We start from the raw sequence: 16,532 nt of genomic DNA on the forward strand, positions 1-16,532 counted from the left end.
TGTCCCAATAACCAGTCTTGTAAAGCACCTGGACCCTCAAACACACTAGGTGCTCTAGGATGTAGGAATCAGAACAGTTGTCAGAGAATTTATGAGATATTGTTTGTAAGTGTGCAGATGACACCAGGATTGGTGGTATAGACTATTCTGACATAACGCTATAGTTCCGTTCCAATGCAACCCCACGTTATAAGGAAATCACATAATAGCAGCACCATTTAAATCAATGGGACCAGAATTACATTATAGCCAATAGAAGTAAAGAAAGTTTGTGTCTAACAAATAATGGCCTAAATGCTTCAATTGCGTTATAACAAATTTGTGTTGAAGAAATGTGCATTATAATGATACCGACTGTATAGTGGAGAGTGAAAAAGGTTATCTAGGAATATAGTGAGATCTTGACCAACTGACTTACCCTGTCAATTGTAGGGTCATGAGAGTGTTATAGAACAAAGAGACCTAGGGGTTCAGGTTCATAGATGTTGAAAGAGAAGTCACAGTTGGCAGGGTGGTGAAGAAGCCTTTCGGCTTGCTTACTTTCATTCGTTAGAGTATTGAGTATAGGTCAGGCAGCATCCAAGGAGCAGGAGAATTGATGATTCAGGCAAAAGCCTATCATCAGGAGTCTGATGACTTTTATTCATGGAGTGTAGGAGACTGATGGATGACCTTATAGATGTCTATAAAATCATGAGGGGTAGAAATATGGTAGGTAGCCAATAGCTTTTCCCCATGGTAGGGGAGTCTGAAACTAGACAGCATAGGTTTAAAGTGAGAGGGGAGAGATACAAAAGGGTCCAGAGGGGCAATTTTTTCACATAGAAGGTAGTGAGCATCTAGAATAGGCTGCCAACAGTAATGGTGGAGGTGAGTACAATTTTGTCATTTAAGGAACATTTGGACGGGTACATGGATTGGATACGTATGGAAGGATATGGACCAAACAAGGCAAATAGGACTAGATTAATTGTGAAAACTGGGTGGCATGGACAAATTGGGCTGAAGGGCCTGTTTCCATCCTGTAAATCTCCATGACTCTAAGACTCTGGCTGAAATGCCATCATGCTAACAGGCTTGCCATTACTTGGGAGAGCAAGTGAGCAGCCCTGAGATGTAACCACCGATCCAAACCATGGGTTTAGTGCCAGTCCATGTGGGCAAAATATCCTCACAGCTGCCTTTCAATGCCAGTTACTGGTGTGGCCTGCAACGCAGGTCAGTATTACCCAGGTTTCCTGCAGATGAATCAGATAGGAGCCATGAGGAACGTGAGGGGGTCACAAATATCAGATGCCAACATCCATGGCTGAGGAATGTTGCCCCTGGATCACACCGTGAGATGCAGTTGCATAATCATCGTGAAGGCTGTTCACTGCCAGTGATGACCTGAAGTTCAGCGTTACCCACTCCGATTTCCATGCTGAGAATGTTGGTGTCTAGTTTGCACACAGCAAGAGCAGAATGGGCAGCTACATATTAATGAGGCAAGAACCCTGTTAGTAAGGTCATTAACAAGTAATAATTCTGCTGATTAGGCCACTTGCCTCTGCCTCACAGGAATCAGTGAGTTCATCCCAGCATTGAGATAGGTATCGCTGGATTTCTTGTGTGATTCTGCCATATTTCTTATCATGACCCATGTTGTCCAAGCCTCAATAAGATTCTGCTGTTGGTTTTGCAGATGATGTTTAACAAGGTTCCACATAGAAGGTTACTGGCAAAATAGAAGCTCATAGTGCATGAGGTAACATACTAGCGTAGATGCCTGACAGAAAATAGATAAATTAATCTTTTTCAGATTGGCAGGATGTAGCAGCGGTCTGGACTTGGCTCTCAACATTTTACAATTTATATCAATGATATATAGGAGGGGATCAAAGGCATAGTGGCTAACTCTGCAGATGACACCAAGATAAGTAAAAACATATTTTGCAAAGATGGCACAACAAGGATGCAGATCAATATAGATAGATTAAGTGAGTGGGCAAAAAGCTGGCAGATGATGTATAATGTAGGAAAATGTGCATTGTTCACTTTGGCGGGAATAATTTTTAAAAAGTTATTATTTAAACAGTGAACGATTGCAGAATTGAAGTGCAGAGGAACCCAGGTGGTCTACTACATAGTTAACAAAACATTTGTATGCAGGTACAGCAAGTCATTGAGGAGGCAAATGGAGTCCAATCCTTTATCACAAGAGGAATTCAACATTAAATTAAGGACGTTAAGCTTCCATTATACTAGGTATTTGTGAGACTACGTCTCAAATGCTATATGTAGTTTGGTCTCCTTAATTAAGAAATAATGTAGATGTATCGGTGATTCAGAAGAGATTTACTAGATTTCAACCTGGAATGAGTAGGTTGTCTTGTAAAGATGGGTTAGAGAGGTTAGGCTTGTTTCCACTGGCATTTAGAAGAGTGAGGGATGACGTGAATGAAATTTATAGGATACTGAATAGCCTTGACAAAGTGCAATGAATGATTCTTGTTGTGAGAGATTTCAGAACTAGGAGACACTGTTTAAAAGGTAGGGCTCACCCTTTAGAAAAAAATGAGAACATTTTTTTCTCTTAGAGAGTTGTGCAACTTTGGAACTCTCTGCCTCAAAAGATGGTGAAGAGGGGGTCATTAAATATTTTTAAGGCAGAGGTAGAGATCCCTTATGAGGCAAGGAAATCAAATAATATTGGCAATAGATGGGAATATGGAATTTGGAACACAAATAAACCAGCCATGATCTTATGGAATTACACAGGAGGTTAGAAGGGCTGAAGAGCTCTTTTGATCATATGTTCTCTCTCTTCCATTCTTGCTGTTTTTTCTTCCTGTTTGTTTGATCCCTCTTCCTATCATTTTGCTTTCTCTCTTTCATAATTTTAAATTAATCTCTTAACACAGATGCCTAGCCAAGAATAATAAGTCAAAAAAATCTGATGTAATCTTTACACAGAATTTGAACATGATTATTATTGATGATTACTTTTAAAAAATCAACCATTTATATGAATGAAAGCATTCCTTCTGCACTCTCTTCCCCTCAGAGATAATAGTTGCTTTTTTTGTATGTTCCTGCTGCCAACTAATTTAATTGAATTCATCCTAGTAACAAAAAATAGATGCATTTTGACATCTGTCCTCAAGTTCTCAAGACAACTTGATAAATGTAATTGAATATTCTTGATTTTTAATCTGATTTGCAGAGCTTCTGCAGATCTGTGTACTCAAATAATATATCCTTAGGATATTAGCACATGTACTCAAGTCACAAAGGCAAGACAGTGTTGGAAATCTGAAAGAAACACAGGAAATACAGGAAATAATCAACAAGTGTCTGTTTCTCTCTGTGTATATATTCAGTAACCTGTTGAGTATTTCCAATAATTTCTGTTTGTACATTCAACTCACATAATCTTCATTTCACTCACGCAAACAACGGATAAAACATTCTGGCAACTCAACAGCTTACATAAACAGTCTTCTGAACAATCCCTTAATGTTGATTTGTGGAGGTAGGTATGATCTTTCAATATTATAGTAAATCTGTAATTTACAAATCCCAGATCCTCTGAGATATTTGTATCATTGATAGTCACAGGTGAGGTGCCGGAAGACTGGAGATTGGGTAATGTGGTGCCATTATTTAAGAAAGGTGATAAGGACAAGCCAGAGAACTTTAGACCAGTGAGCCTGACATCGGTGGTGGGCAAGTTGTTGGAGGGAATCCTGAGGGACAGGATGTACATGTATTTGGAAAGGCAAGGACTGATTAGGGATAGTCAGCAGGGCTTTGTGCATGGGAAATCATTTCTTACAAACTTGATTGAGTTTTTTGAAGAAGTAACAAAGAGGAGTGATGAGGGCAGAGCCGTAGATGTGATCCATATGGACTTCAATTAGACATTCGACAAGGTTCCCCATGGGAGACTGGTTAGCAAGGTTAGATCTCATAGAATACAGGGAGAACTAGCCATTCGGATACAGAACTGGCTCAAAAGGTTGAAGACAGGGTGGTGGTGGAGGGTTGTTTTTCAGACTGGAGGCCTGTGACCAGTGGCGTGCCACAAGGATTGGTGCTGGGTCTACTACTTTTCATCATTTATATAAATTATTTGGATGTGAGCCTCAGAGCTACAGTTAGTAAGTTTGCAGATGACACCAAAATTGGAGGTGTAGTGGACAGCAAAGAAGATTACTTCAGATTACAACAAGATCTTAATCAGATGGGCCAATGGGCTGAGAAGTGGCAGACAGAGTTTAATTCAGATAAATGCGAGGTGCTGCATTTTGGGAAAGCAAATCTTAGCAGGACTTATACACTTAATGGTAAGGTCCTAGGGAGTGTTGCTGAACAAAGAGACCTTGGAGTGCAGGTTCATAGCTCCTTGAAAGTGGAGTCACAGGTAGATATTTCCTTTATTGGTCAGAGTATTGAGTACAGGAGTTGGGAAGAGAAAGTGAGGACTGCAGATGCTGGAGATCAGAGCTGAAAATGTGTTGCTGGAAAAGCGCAGCAGGTCAGGCAGCATCCAAGGAGCAGGAGAATCGATGTTTCGGGCATGAGCCCTTCTTCAGGAATGAGGAAACCCATTTCTGAAGAAGGGCTCGTGCCTGAAACATCGATTCTCGTGCTCCTTGGATGCTGCCTGACCTGCTGCGCTTTTCCAGCAACACATTTTCAGCACAGGAGTTGGGAGATTATGTTGAGGCTGTACAGGACATTGGTTAGGCCACTGTGGGAATATTGTGAGAAATTCTGGTCTCCTTCCTATTGGAAAGATGTTGTGAAACTTGAAAGGGTTCAGAAAAGATTTACAAGGATGTTGCCAGGGTTGGAGGATTTAAGCTATAGGGAGAGGTTGAACAGGCTGGGACTGTTTTCTCTGGAGCATTGGAGGCTGAGGAGTGACCTCATAGAGGTTTATAAAATTATGAGGGGCTTGGACAGGATACATAGACTAAGTCTTTTCCCTGGGGTGCGGGAGACCAGAGCTAGAGGGCATAGTTTTAGGGTGAGAAGGGAAAGATATAAAAGAGGCCTAAGGGGCAACCTTTTCACACAGAGTGGTACATGTACGGAATAAGCTGCCAGAGGAAGTGGTGGAGGCAACATTTAAAAGGCATCTGGATGGGTATATAAATAGGAAGGGTTTGGACGGATATGGGCCAGGTGCTGACAAGTAGGACTAAATTGGATTGGGCTATCTGGTCAGCATGGACGAGTTGGACCGAAGGATCTGTTTCCATGCTACACATCTCTATGACTCTCTGACTCTGCTTGTCTGTGTAGTCTAATACAGTGAGAAAATCTACATTTTTTAAAAACAAAAATTAAGTAACTCTACATACTGAGATGCAGAATAAAATATTTAATACTACAACCACTTTTCTTTTGCATGGATCAAAATTCTCTCAGTACACTTAACTTCTGTATTCCATTCATTACAATGCTTTGTTTGATAAATAATAAAATCGCAGAAAAAAACTCAGAAAAAGAATTCAGTCAACGACAACAATGTGAGCTTAGATTTATATAAATCTCCGTTTCAGGAGTGGGTTGTATAAGACTTAGATGCCAACAATAATATGGAACAAAGATCATAAGGACTGCAGATACATGGGGAACAGTTCAGTCAACAGATTCCACCCACCCATTAGGTGAAGTTTAATATAAGTTGTTGCAGGAATATAAGGTGTTATATTTTGCTACCAATGTGCTTTGATCAGTTCAATGTCACTCAGTATCTTCATTGCAAAAATTAACCCAAGTAGCTGAATAACCATGAGAATTACACCAAATGCACCAATTGAATCTATGTTGCTATTAAACCAACTAGTGAGCTGTGACATGCACCCACGTAGGTAAATATAATTCTGGGCTGTCACTTCTTCCATGTGTAGAGTGCCAAAGCCACACTGAGAGTTTATAACTGAGCCATTTTCTTGAGGATTGATGCAACAGGAAGCAGGGGCTCCACACGCATGGACACCTGGGGAGCTGCAGTTAAAATACCTGCAAAAGGAGATGTAAATCAAGCAATTTAAAAACATGTCATATGTTCTGTTTTTATCAGAGAAAACAAGTGTGATCTGAATTTGTTTCCAGTTTCTAAACATTTGCGCAGGCTGCCTCTTGTTGCTCAATTGATAATTATATAATGACTCTTGACTGTTTCATAATGACCAACAAAACTGCTATGCTACAGTCCACCAGAAAGAAACCTTGCTAAGATATCAGACAGGCGATGTCAATGGAATTATCCACACTTATGAAGACTTCCATTGACTTAATTGACAATATATCTTCACTAAATCTGTGGATATGAGTCAGTCTGTCTGTTAACCCACACTCATTTTCTGATTCACTTATCAGACATATTGAAAGATTGAAAGGTGATAAATGTTACCAAGGCATTGTCCACACGCAACAAATCCTGGTCTCAAACTCAGAGAAAACAAAGCTCCCACTTTACTATAAGATTTGCTGTGTGCATAAACAGTACCAACCAAAGTGAACCAAACATATAGCCATCAGGAAGGTGGTCAGAATGGTCCCAATGTGACAATAAGTTGCAACTTTATGGAAAGAATGCTTTTGAACTTTTGACATTTTAAAACCCCCTTTGACATTATGTTACACAGCCAGTTTGAAATCATCCTCTTCATTTTCTAGGCTACATAAATATGTGCATCATACATATTTATATCACAAACCTCCAATTCTTTCATGGAATTTTGATATGCCAACAAAAAATACCAGGCAAGTGAATATTTTAAATATGGAAAAGTAAATATGATTTTTATTTTAAGGCTGCAACATGTATCAAATACAAAATCAAAGGCACATCTATTTTATGACACCAACTTTTTCATTATGGAACCATATAAACAGAAAATTGTCCTATAAATGTTTAATGTAAGAGTCACTGGTTTAGTCAAAAAGTCGTTTACTTTTTAATTTCATGAACTATTTTAAACAGCTTTCCTCCTTTAAGGTACAAATTGAAAGAATAGAACAAATTAAATGAAAATGATTTTAATAAACTTTGAAAAATTAACAAAATATTATGAATGCTGGGAAAAAAATATAGAGAATGCTGGAGAAACTCAACAGGTCTGGCAGTGTGTGTGAACTCAGTTCTGAAGAACAGTCAATTCAGACTCAAAATGTTTCCCTTTCCACAGATGCTACCAGAACTGCTGAGTTTATCCAGCATTCTCTGTTTGAGAAACATTCCATTATGTTCAGGACTGAGGAACACTATTTTTTAACTGCTGCTTTTTTTTCTTGTTGAAATAGCACTAAGGTAGACATTTGGACTTTTAATTGACCATTATATGGCAGATATGCCATTATATGACAGGCATGTATGACTTGATGCATTACATGTGACTGACACAATAGGGTCATATTTCATAGAGATGTACAGCACAGAAACAGACACTTTGTTCCAACTCAACCATGCCGACCAGATATGGAACATAGAACATAGAACATAGAAAAATACAGTGCAGTACAGGCCCTTTGGCCCTCGATGTTGCGCCGACCCAAGCCCACCTAACCTACACTAGCCCACTATCCTCCATATGCCTATCTAATGCCTGTTTAAATGCCCATAAAGAGGGAGAGTCCACCACTGCTACTGGCAGGGCATTCCATGAACTCACGACTCGCTGAGTAAAGAATGTACCCCTAACATCTGTCCTATACCTACCTCCCCTTAATTTAAAGCAATGCCCCCTCGTAATAGCTGACTCCATATGTGGAAAAAGGTTCTCATTGTCAACCCTATATAAACCCCATATCATCTTGTACACCTCTATCAAGTCACCCCTAAACCTTCTTTTCTCCAATGAAAACAGCCCCAAGTGCCTCAGCATTTCCTCATACGATCTTCCTACCAGGCAATATCCTGGTAAACCTCCTCTGCACCCGTTCCAGTGCCTCCACATCCTTCCTATAGTATGGCGGCAAAACTGCATAGAATACTCCAGATGCGGCCACACCAGAGTCTTATATAACTGCAACATGACCTCAGGACTCCGGAACTCAATTACTCTACCAATAAAAGCCAGTACGCCATATGCCTTCTTCACAGCACTATTTACCTGTGTGGAAGCTTTCAGAGATCTGTGTACATGGACACCAAGATCCCTCTGCTCATCCACACTACCAAGTATCCGACCATTAGCCCAGTACTCCATCTTCTTGTTACTCTTACCAAAGTGAATCACTTCACACTTACCTACATTTGCCACCTTTCTGCCCAGCTCTGCAGCTTATCTATATCCTGCTGTAACCTGCCACATCCTTCCTCACTGTCAACAACTCCACCGACTTTCGTATCATCCGCAAACTTGCTCACCCAACCTTCTAGCCCCTCCTCCAGGTCATTTATAAAAATGACAAACAGCAATGGTCCCAAAACAGATCCTTGCGCAACACTGCTGGTAACTGCACTCAATGAACCTTTACCATCAACTACTACCCTCTGTCTTCTTCCAGCCAGCCAATTCCTAATCCAAACTTCTAACGCACCTTCAATGCCATATCTCCGTATTTTTTGCAGTAGCCTACCATGGGGAACCTTATCAGACGCCTTACTAAAATCCATATACACCACATCTACCGCTTTACCCTCGTCCACCTCCTTAGTCACCTTCTCAAAGAATTCAATAAGGTATGTGAGGCATGACTTGCACTTCACAAAACCATGCTGACTGTCCTTGATCACATTATTCCTATCCAGATGTTCATAAATCCTATCCCTTACAATTCTCTCTAAGACTTTGCCCACAACAGAAGTGAGACTCACCGGCCTATAGTTACTAGGGTTATCCCTACTCCCCTTCTTGAACAAAGGAATCACATTTGCTATCCTCCAGTCTTCTGGCACTATTCCTGTAGACAACGAGGACATACAAATCAAGGCCAATGGCTCTGCAATCTCCTTCCTTGCTTCCCAGAGAATCCTAGGATAAATGCCATCAGGCCCAGAGGAGTTATCTATTTTCACCCTTTCCAGAATTTTCAACACCTCTTCCCTACATACCTCAAAGCCATCAATTCTAATTAATTCTGACTCAATATTCACATCGGCAACAATGTCCTGTTCCTGAGTGAATACTGACGAAAAGTATTCATTCAGTCTCTCTCCAATCTCTTCTGCCTCCACGTACAACTTCCCACTACTATCCTTGACTGGACCTGTTCCTACCCTAGTCATTCTTTTATTCCTGACATACCTGTAGAAAGCCTTTGGGTTTTCCCTAATCCTACCAACCAAGGACTTTTCATGTCCCCTCCTTGCTGCTCTTAGCACTCTCTTTAGATCCTTTCTGGTTACCTTATAACTCTCAATCGTCCCAATTGAACCTTCATGCCTCGTCTTTACATAGGCCGCCCTCTTCCCTTTAACAAGGGATTCCAATTCCTTATTAAACCACGGCTCCCTCACAAGACCCTTTACTCCCTGCTTGACAGGTACATACTTATCAAGGACACTCAATAGCTGCTCCTTGAACAATCTCCACATATCGATTGTGCCCTTCCCTTGAAGACTACTTTTCCAAGCCACGCATCCTAAGTCATGCCTCACCCCATCACAATTTCCCTGTCCCCAGCTATAACTCTTGCCCTTCAGTGCACACTTATCCCTCTCCATCACTAGAGTAAGTCACCGAATTGTGGTCACTGTCCCCAAAGTGCTCACCTACCTCCAATTCTAACACCTGGCCTGGTTCGTTACCCAGAACCATATCCAGTATGGCCTCCCCTCTTGTTGGCCTGTCTACATATTGTGTCAGGAAACCCTCCTGCTCACATTGGACAAACACCGACCCATCTAACGTACTCAAGCTATAGCTTTCCCAGTCAATATCTGGAAAGTTAAAGTACCCCATAACAACCACCCTATTACTTTCACTCTTCTCCTGAATCATCCTCGCAATCCTTTTTTCTACGTCTCTAGGACTATTAGGAGGCCTGTAGAAAACTCCTAACAGGGTGACCTCACCTTTCCTATTTCTAACCTCAGCCCAAACTACCTCAGATGGCGAGTCTTCATCCATCGTCCTTTCTACCGCTGTAATACTATCCTTGACAAGCAATGCCACACCTCCCCCTCTTTTACCCCCACCTCTGACCCTACTAAAACATTTAAACCCTGGAACCTGCAGCAGCCAATCCTGTCCCTGTTCTACCCATGTCTCCGTAATAGCCACAACATCGAAATCCCAGGTACCAACCCACACTGCAAGTTCACCTACCTTATTTCGTATACTTCTCGCATTGAAGTATACACACTTCAAGCCACCTTCCTGTTTACAGGCACCCTCCTTCGAGATTGATGCCATGTTCCTAACCTCCCTACACTCAAGGTCTTGCACCCTAAAGCTACAGTCCAGGTTCCCATGCCCCTGCAGAGTTAGTTTAAACCCTCCCAAAGAGCACTAGCAAACCTCCCCCCAAGGATACTGGTGCCCCTCAGGTTCAGGTGTAGACCATCCTGTTTATAGAGGTCCCACTTTCCCAAGAAAGAACCCCAGTTATCCAGATACCGGAATCCCTCCCTACTGCACCATCCCTGTAGCCATGCATTTAACTGTTTTCTCTCCCTATTCCTTGACTCTCTATCACGTGGCACGGGTAACAAATCAGAGACAACAACTCTGTTCGTTCTAACTCTGAGATTCCAACCTTGCTCCCTGAAAGCCTGCCTAACATCCTCATCCCTCTTCCTACCAATGTCGTTGGTGCCAATGTGGACCACAACTTCGGGCTGCTCCCCCTTAAAGACCCGGAAAACACGATCAGAGACGTCACGTACCCTTGCACCTGGGAGGCAACATATCAATCGTGAGTCTCTCTTGCCCCCACAAAACCGCCTATCTGTGCCCCAAACTATCGAGTCCCCAATAACTATTGCTCTAATCTTCTCCACCCTTCCCTTCTGAGCAACGGGGACAGGCTCTGTGCCAGAGGCCTGAACCCCATTGCTTACCCCTGGTAAGTCGTCCCTCCCCACAAGTATCCAAAACAGTATCCTTGTTCTTGAGGGGAACGACCGCAGGGCGTCCCTAAACTGCTTGCTTCCTCACTGTCACCCATCTGTCTGCAATCTTTGGAGTTACTACTTCCCTAAAGCTCCGATCTATGACGCCCTCTGCCTCCCGAATGATCCTATGTTCATCCAACTCCAGCTCCAGTTCCCTAACACAGTCTTGGAGGAGCTGGAGTTGGGTGCCCTTCCTGCAAGTGTAATCAGCAGGGACGAATATGACATCCCTCACCTCAAACATGTTGCAAGAGGAACATTGCACTACCTTCACTGCCATCCCTCCAAAAGTAAACTTTAAAAAAACTAGGTCTAAAGAATAAAACAAGCAAAATGCAGCACTTACCTGCTTACCACAACGGGTCTTATTATTAGGTTAGAGGAGGAGGGCGGGTGGGAGGCACTACCCCTGTAGTGCCTCGGGTTCCTCTCCTGCACGCCTTTATTGGGAAAACCTAACCAGGTAAGCTTACACTACACCAGCTTCTGGGTCCGCTCCGTGCTTTAAAAAAAACTTTTAAATTTAAACCATTAAAAAAAACTCAACCGCGACTACAAAGGGACGCCTCCAAACAGCCCTTACCTGCTCAGCTGAGAGAGTGAGCTAAATTAAATTAAATATCCTAAATTAATCTAGTCACATTTGCCAACACTTGGCCCATATCACTTTAAACCCTTCCTATTCATATACCCATCCAGATGCCTTTTAAATGTTTTAATTGTACTAGCCTCCACCACTTCCTCTGGCATCTCATTCCATACACGCACCACCCTCTGCGTGAAAAAGTCACCCCTTAGGTCCCTTTTATATCTTTCCCCTCTCACGCTAAACCTATGCCCTCTATTTCTGGTCTCCCCCACCCCAGGGAAAAGACCTTATCTATTTACCCTATCCATGCCCCTTATGATTTTATAAACCTCTATAAAGTCACCCTTCAACCTCCAACACTTTCTGAATGTACCTTTTGGCTAAAATATTTTCCATTCTATAACTGCTCTGCAGATCCTTGGCTCATTTTCTGCTGGTACTTCATCCTGAGCCATTTTGTTTGGCTGCTGGGGCCGGTGGGGGTTTGCAGTTGCTTTGCACTCTCAGGAGCAGTACAAGAGACAGTCGCAGATCTCTGACTCAGATTGCTAAAAAAACAAATTTGTGCAAGGATACATGCAGATATCTTATAGTCAAGTGCAGTGGAAACATTTTTAAAAGTAGTGGGAGTTGTTAATTCAGCCTAATATATTTCCAATGATTTATCAATTTTTCTAACATCACGTGAATTTTATAGAAGCTCACGTAGATCAGGAACAGAGGTTGAGAAATAAGGACAAAACCCTGCAGATGCTGGAAATCTGGAATAAACGCAGAGGACGCTGGAGAGACTCAGCCGATCTGGCACTATCTGTGGACAGAGAAACACAATTAACATTTCGAGTCTGATATGTCTCTTCCGTAGAGCTGAGTTCACACCTGTTGAGTTTCTCCATCATTCTCTGCTTCTGGTGTAAAGAAGGTCTTTTTTATTTATTTAATAAATCCCCCTACTGAAAGTGAGCATGATGACAATTTTCACTGGGAACGCAACTCTACACAGAACTCTTTTGGCACAATGGATATTCAATTACCTCAAAGTCCATCCTAAACACAGGTTAGAACATTGGTCAGAATGTGTTGTAAATCTGGCTGTTAACCTACTCACATGTTTAATTGCCAATCGTGATAGGACTCGACCCCGCAGCACATTAACCCTTGCTGGATCTCGTTGATAATGAACCGAACATCGGGATCGTCCTGATACCTCTTGACGCCTAAGGTCATGCCGTTCTTCAGAAAGTGTTCGATTGCGTCCCTCTGGGCGTAGACCACGATCCCGCCTATGATCTCCGCCGTCACGAACATGAGGATGCCAGCCATGAAGAATTTCAGCAGGCACCGGTTCTCCCTCAGGGCCCCCACGCAACCAGAGCAAGGAAAAACACCAACAATCAGCCCCACAACAACGAACGCCAGCATGGGGTCTGTGCTCAGAGAGCTGATGTTGGCCAGGTCCAGAGATTCTTTGTCTACGAGTCCCCAGACCCCGATCCCAAGAATCAGGTAGCCCAGCAATGTAAACATGAAGTTGGACAGGAACATCAGGTACTTGACACAGCCGTTGACTTTGTTGCTTCGGCAGCGCTGCTCGTACTGCTGGCAGAGCCACTGGGGGTCGAGCTCAGGCTGCAGGTCACTCTGCGTTTCAGCACCATCCGCTTGTGGACAGCGACTGCTCCCCGCCTGTCCCATCTCATCTTCATGGAGCCTGCCTTCCTGTTGATTGGGGAGTGATGGGGAATAAAGAGATAAGAAAGGGATGGTCACTGCGACACTGGACTCACTAGTGGTCAGATATTTAGATAGGTTTCTACACTAGGAGCATATCAAAAAGCTGTGACTACAGGCAGCCCATTCAGTTTACGTGATCCTGCCAAAACCTGACCATTTCTAATTAATGACATGAGCAAAAACCGACATACGTGTCACCTTGTTTCTGGCAGTACAGCTTTAGAAACACATTAAATAACATTGAATACCTTATTCAATGTTATTGCGGAGTGGACTCAACGGGTCGAATGGCCTTACTTCCACTCCTATGTCTTATGGTCTATGTCTTATGGTCTTATTTTGTTTTGTTCATTGAATTTAGGAAAGAGCACGCCATTACCCTACTATTTCCTTTTTGCACATTCATGAATATAATTTACTTATGCATTGTCTCCACGCAGTCTACCAGACGTTACTCCATTCCAACTGTACACACACCTACATCCATTCATTCTAGTTACTCAATCATGCACACTGCCACTTACCTAGACATGACAGTGCAATACAATACAATTGTAAAAACTGAAAGAATTGCATATGCTGTAAATCAGAAACAAAAATAGAAAGTGCTGGAAAAGCTCAACAGGTCTGTCAGCATCTGAGGAGAGAATCAGATACGTTTCAGGTCAAAGCACTAACTCTGATTGTGTCCACACAGTAGAATTGTATATTTGCTATAATTTTAAAACTTCCTTTCACGTATACTATCCGAAATGCTGCCAGACCAGTTGTGTTTCTCCAGCACTTGGACTCCCTTAGCGTGCCTGCATGCAATGGAGGGAACTTTGGGAGCTTATTTGACATTGTTAGATTGCCACTTCTTCACTCAGTGCTGTGGAGCACTATGTTGTACTTTGTACTTCTTTTGGTAATTATACTTTCTGCACATTTTAGCCCAACACCTTATTGTAAAACATACCTTGCATGTGTCACAAAACAAATGGCACTGCTTTGTAGAGCGAGACATGCCATGCTTTGTACAAGGTTTGCATGTTCCATTGAACCTGTTCACAGCTGTAATAGTTATTCCAGAATCAAGTACTTCTGCTGGCCTGGTTTGTCCAGAAGTGCCTTTCAGATGCATTTTAAGAGTGTAGAGGCAATGGCCAGTTCCATAAGCTTTTCAGCTAAGTTGGCATATTGAAATCACATTCTGTACTTTGACTATGAATTGGTCAATCACTTCACCTAGCTATTGATGGTATGACATGAATGCAAGTGTGCGTATCTTGGCATTTAATGCAGTATAATGTTGATCATTTAAAATCTGAAAATCCTTTTATCAGGATCATTGCTTCGTTGTCAGAAACAAAGGAGAATTCTATTCTTAAGTCTTCAGTGCTCAAAATGAGAAGACATTTGTCTGCCTATCATTCTTTTTCAGTTATATAATGATCCATAAAGTAAAGATTGATTCTTTCTTTAACCAGTTGAAGCTCTTACAGAATGTCAGTACATGATCAGACTACAATGGGATGCTTCCCATCTTCCTTGTGCAACCTTTGTGCTTTCTAAACTTCCAGTGTAAAAATTTGTAATACAGTGTGATCCTTTTCTATTTTTTAAAAATATTGATCTGTTAAGTTTTGTTCATGTTGCTTTAAGGTTGCTGTTCCTTTAAAATTTGCAGATTTCTGCCTGTAGATGGTATTGTCAGCAATCTCACTTCTGACATCAGTGTGCACTTTGTGGTATTCTATGTAATATACCACATAGGCTCATTCTTGCTGAGATAAATGTATTGAGGTTTATAAATAGCACCAGATATTTACATAGACACATTATCACAGTCTGGATCAAAAACAAAAATTGTTAGAAAAACTCAGCAGGTTTGGCAGTGTCTGCAGAGAGAAAACTGAGTGAATCTTCAGGGTCCAGTGACCCTTCCTCAGAGCAGTCTGGAATCTGTGTTTACTGAAGTACTGTGTATTACATACATACAGCTAATTGACTGAAGATACTACACTGAGTCCCTGACATAGACATAATGATTAAAGGCAAGAAGTCTTTATGAAATCCTGCAGATTTATAGGAGTAGGATTATTCTTCGCATTTTTGTTAATTTATCTTTTTTCAAGTAAAGATAAAGTAAAGAGTGTTCATAGATGGAATACTATTGCATTATCATTCATCAAAAATGCCTTAACTGTTCAAAGTTTAAAATCAACAAAGATTTCTCTGTTTCAGTCACTAGTGTATTTCTAAACGATGCCTGATAGGAAGATCATGGGATCGTGTCCCAGAAGCTCTCTATTATAAAGGTCATTTGCATAACCCTAAACTGAAAGATTTTTGTAGTTAGACACATTCAAAATTATGACAAAGTGAGGACTGCAGATGTTGGAGATCAGAGTCAAAAAGTGTGGTGCTGGAAAAGCACAGCGGTCAGGCAGCATCCAAGGAGTAGGAGAGTCAATGTTTTGAGCATTAGCTCTTCATCATTCCTGCTGTTCGGATGCTGCCTGACCTGTTGTGCTTTTCCAGCATTGCATTCAAAATTATGCCATTTTACTTTAAAAAGCACATTGTCACTAATAAAAATGTTTTGCTTTTTTTTTAACTGTTGGAGCTCTGCACCTTCATCTCTCTCAAGTTTTCTTCATTCACCCCCAAGTCCTCTCTCAGCAGTTTTTATCCATAAGGCCGATTTTCTGTGCTTTGAACCCATTTCAACTAAACTCATGACCATCAAACTGTCTTTCCTGATTGTCTTGTTATAAATGGTCTCGTTTTATCAGGCTTTCTCCTGTTTTCTTTTCCAGATGATGCCATTGTGGCCTACTCAAATGTCAACCCTTGAAGGACCCTTTGTCCTAATTAATTAATGTTCAATGTCAAATGCTGCTTTCCTCTCCAAGGGCAGAGAACCTGCTTTCATCTCTCAGGTACACACTTGTTTGTCCTGCAACTCTTTTCGATCTTTCTCATCTGGTTCTTGTCCCTTCCACAGCAGCAAATCAATTACCACAGTTATAAATGGTGATCCCTGTCACTGTGATGGATTATTCTTTCTTATTGCTCTGCAGTCTTCTACAATCAGTCATGCCATTCTCTGTCAGCCCATCATTCCTCTGTTGTTAAGTCAGTGAACAGCCATTTTGTCAGTTCCAA

At 41.7% G+C, this 16,532-nt stretch overlaps 1 protein-coding gene across 1 annotated transcript; it reads right to left on the reverse strand.

Moving 5' to 3' along the window:
- Positions 1 to 5,708: 5,708 nt before the first annotated feature.
- Positions 5,709 to 13,343, reverse strand: LOC132827962 (tetraspanin-10-like). The gene is made up of 2 exons (XM_060844813.1): positions 12,757 to 13,343; positions 5,709 to 6,015 (listed from the first exon to the last, which is right to left on the reverse strand). The coding sequence occupies exons 1-2, from the start codon at positions 13,341 to 13,343 to the stop codon at positions 5,709 to 5,711; spliced, it is 894 nt and encodes a 297-aa protein (XP_060700796.1).
- Positions 13,344 to 16,532: the final 3,189 nt, after the last annotated feature.

The sequence above is a fragment of the Hemiscyllium ocellatum genome, chromosome 25, assembly GCF_020745735.1.
Source record: "Hemiscyllium ocellatum isolate sHemOce1 chromosome 25, sHemOce1.pat.X.cur, whole genome shotgun sequence".
Lineage (NCBI taxonomy): Eukaryota > Metazoa > Chordata > Chondrichthyes > Orectolobiformes > Hemiscylliidae > Hemiscyllium > Hemiscyllium ocellatum.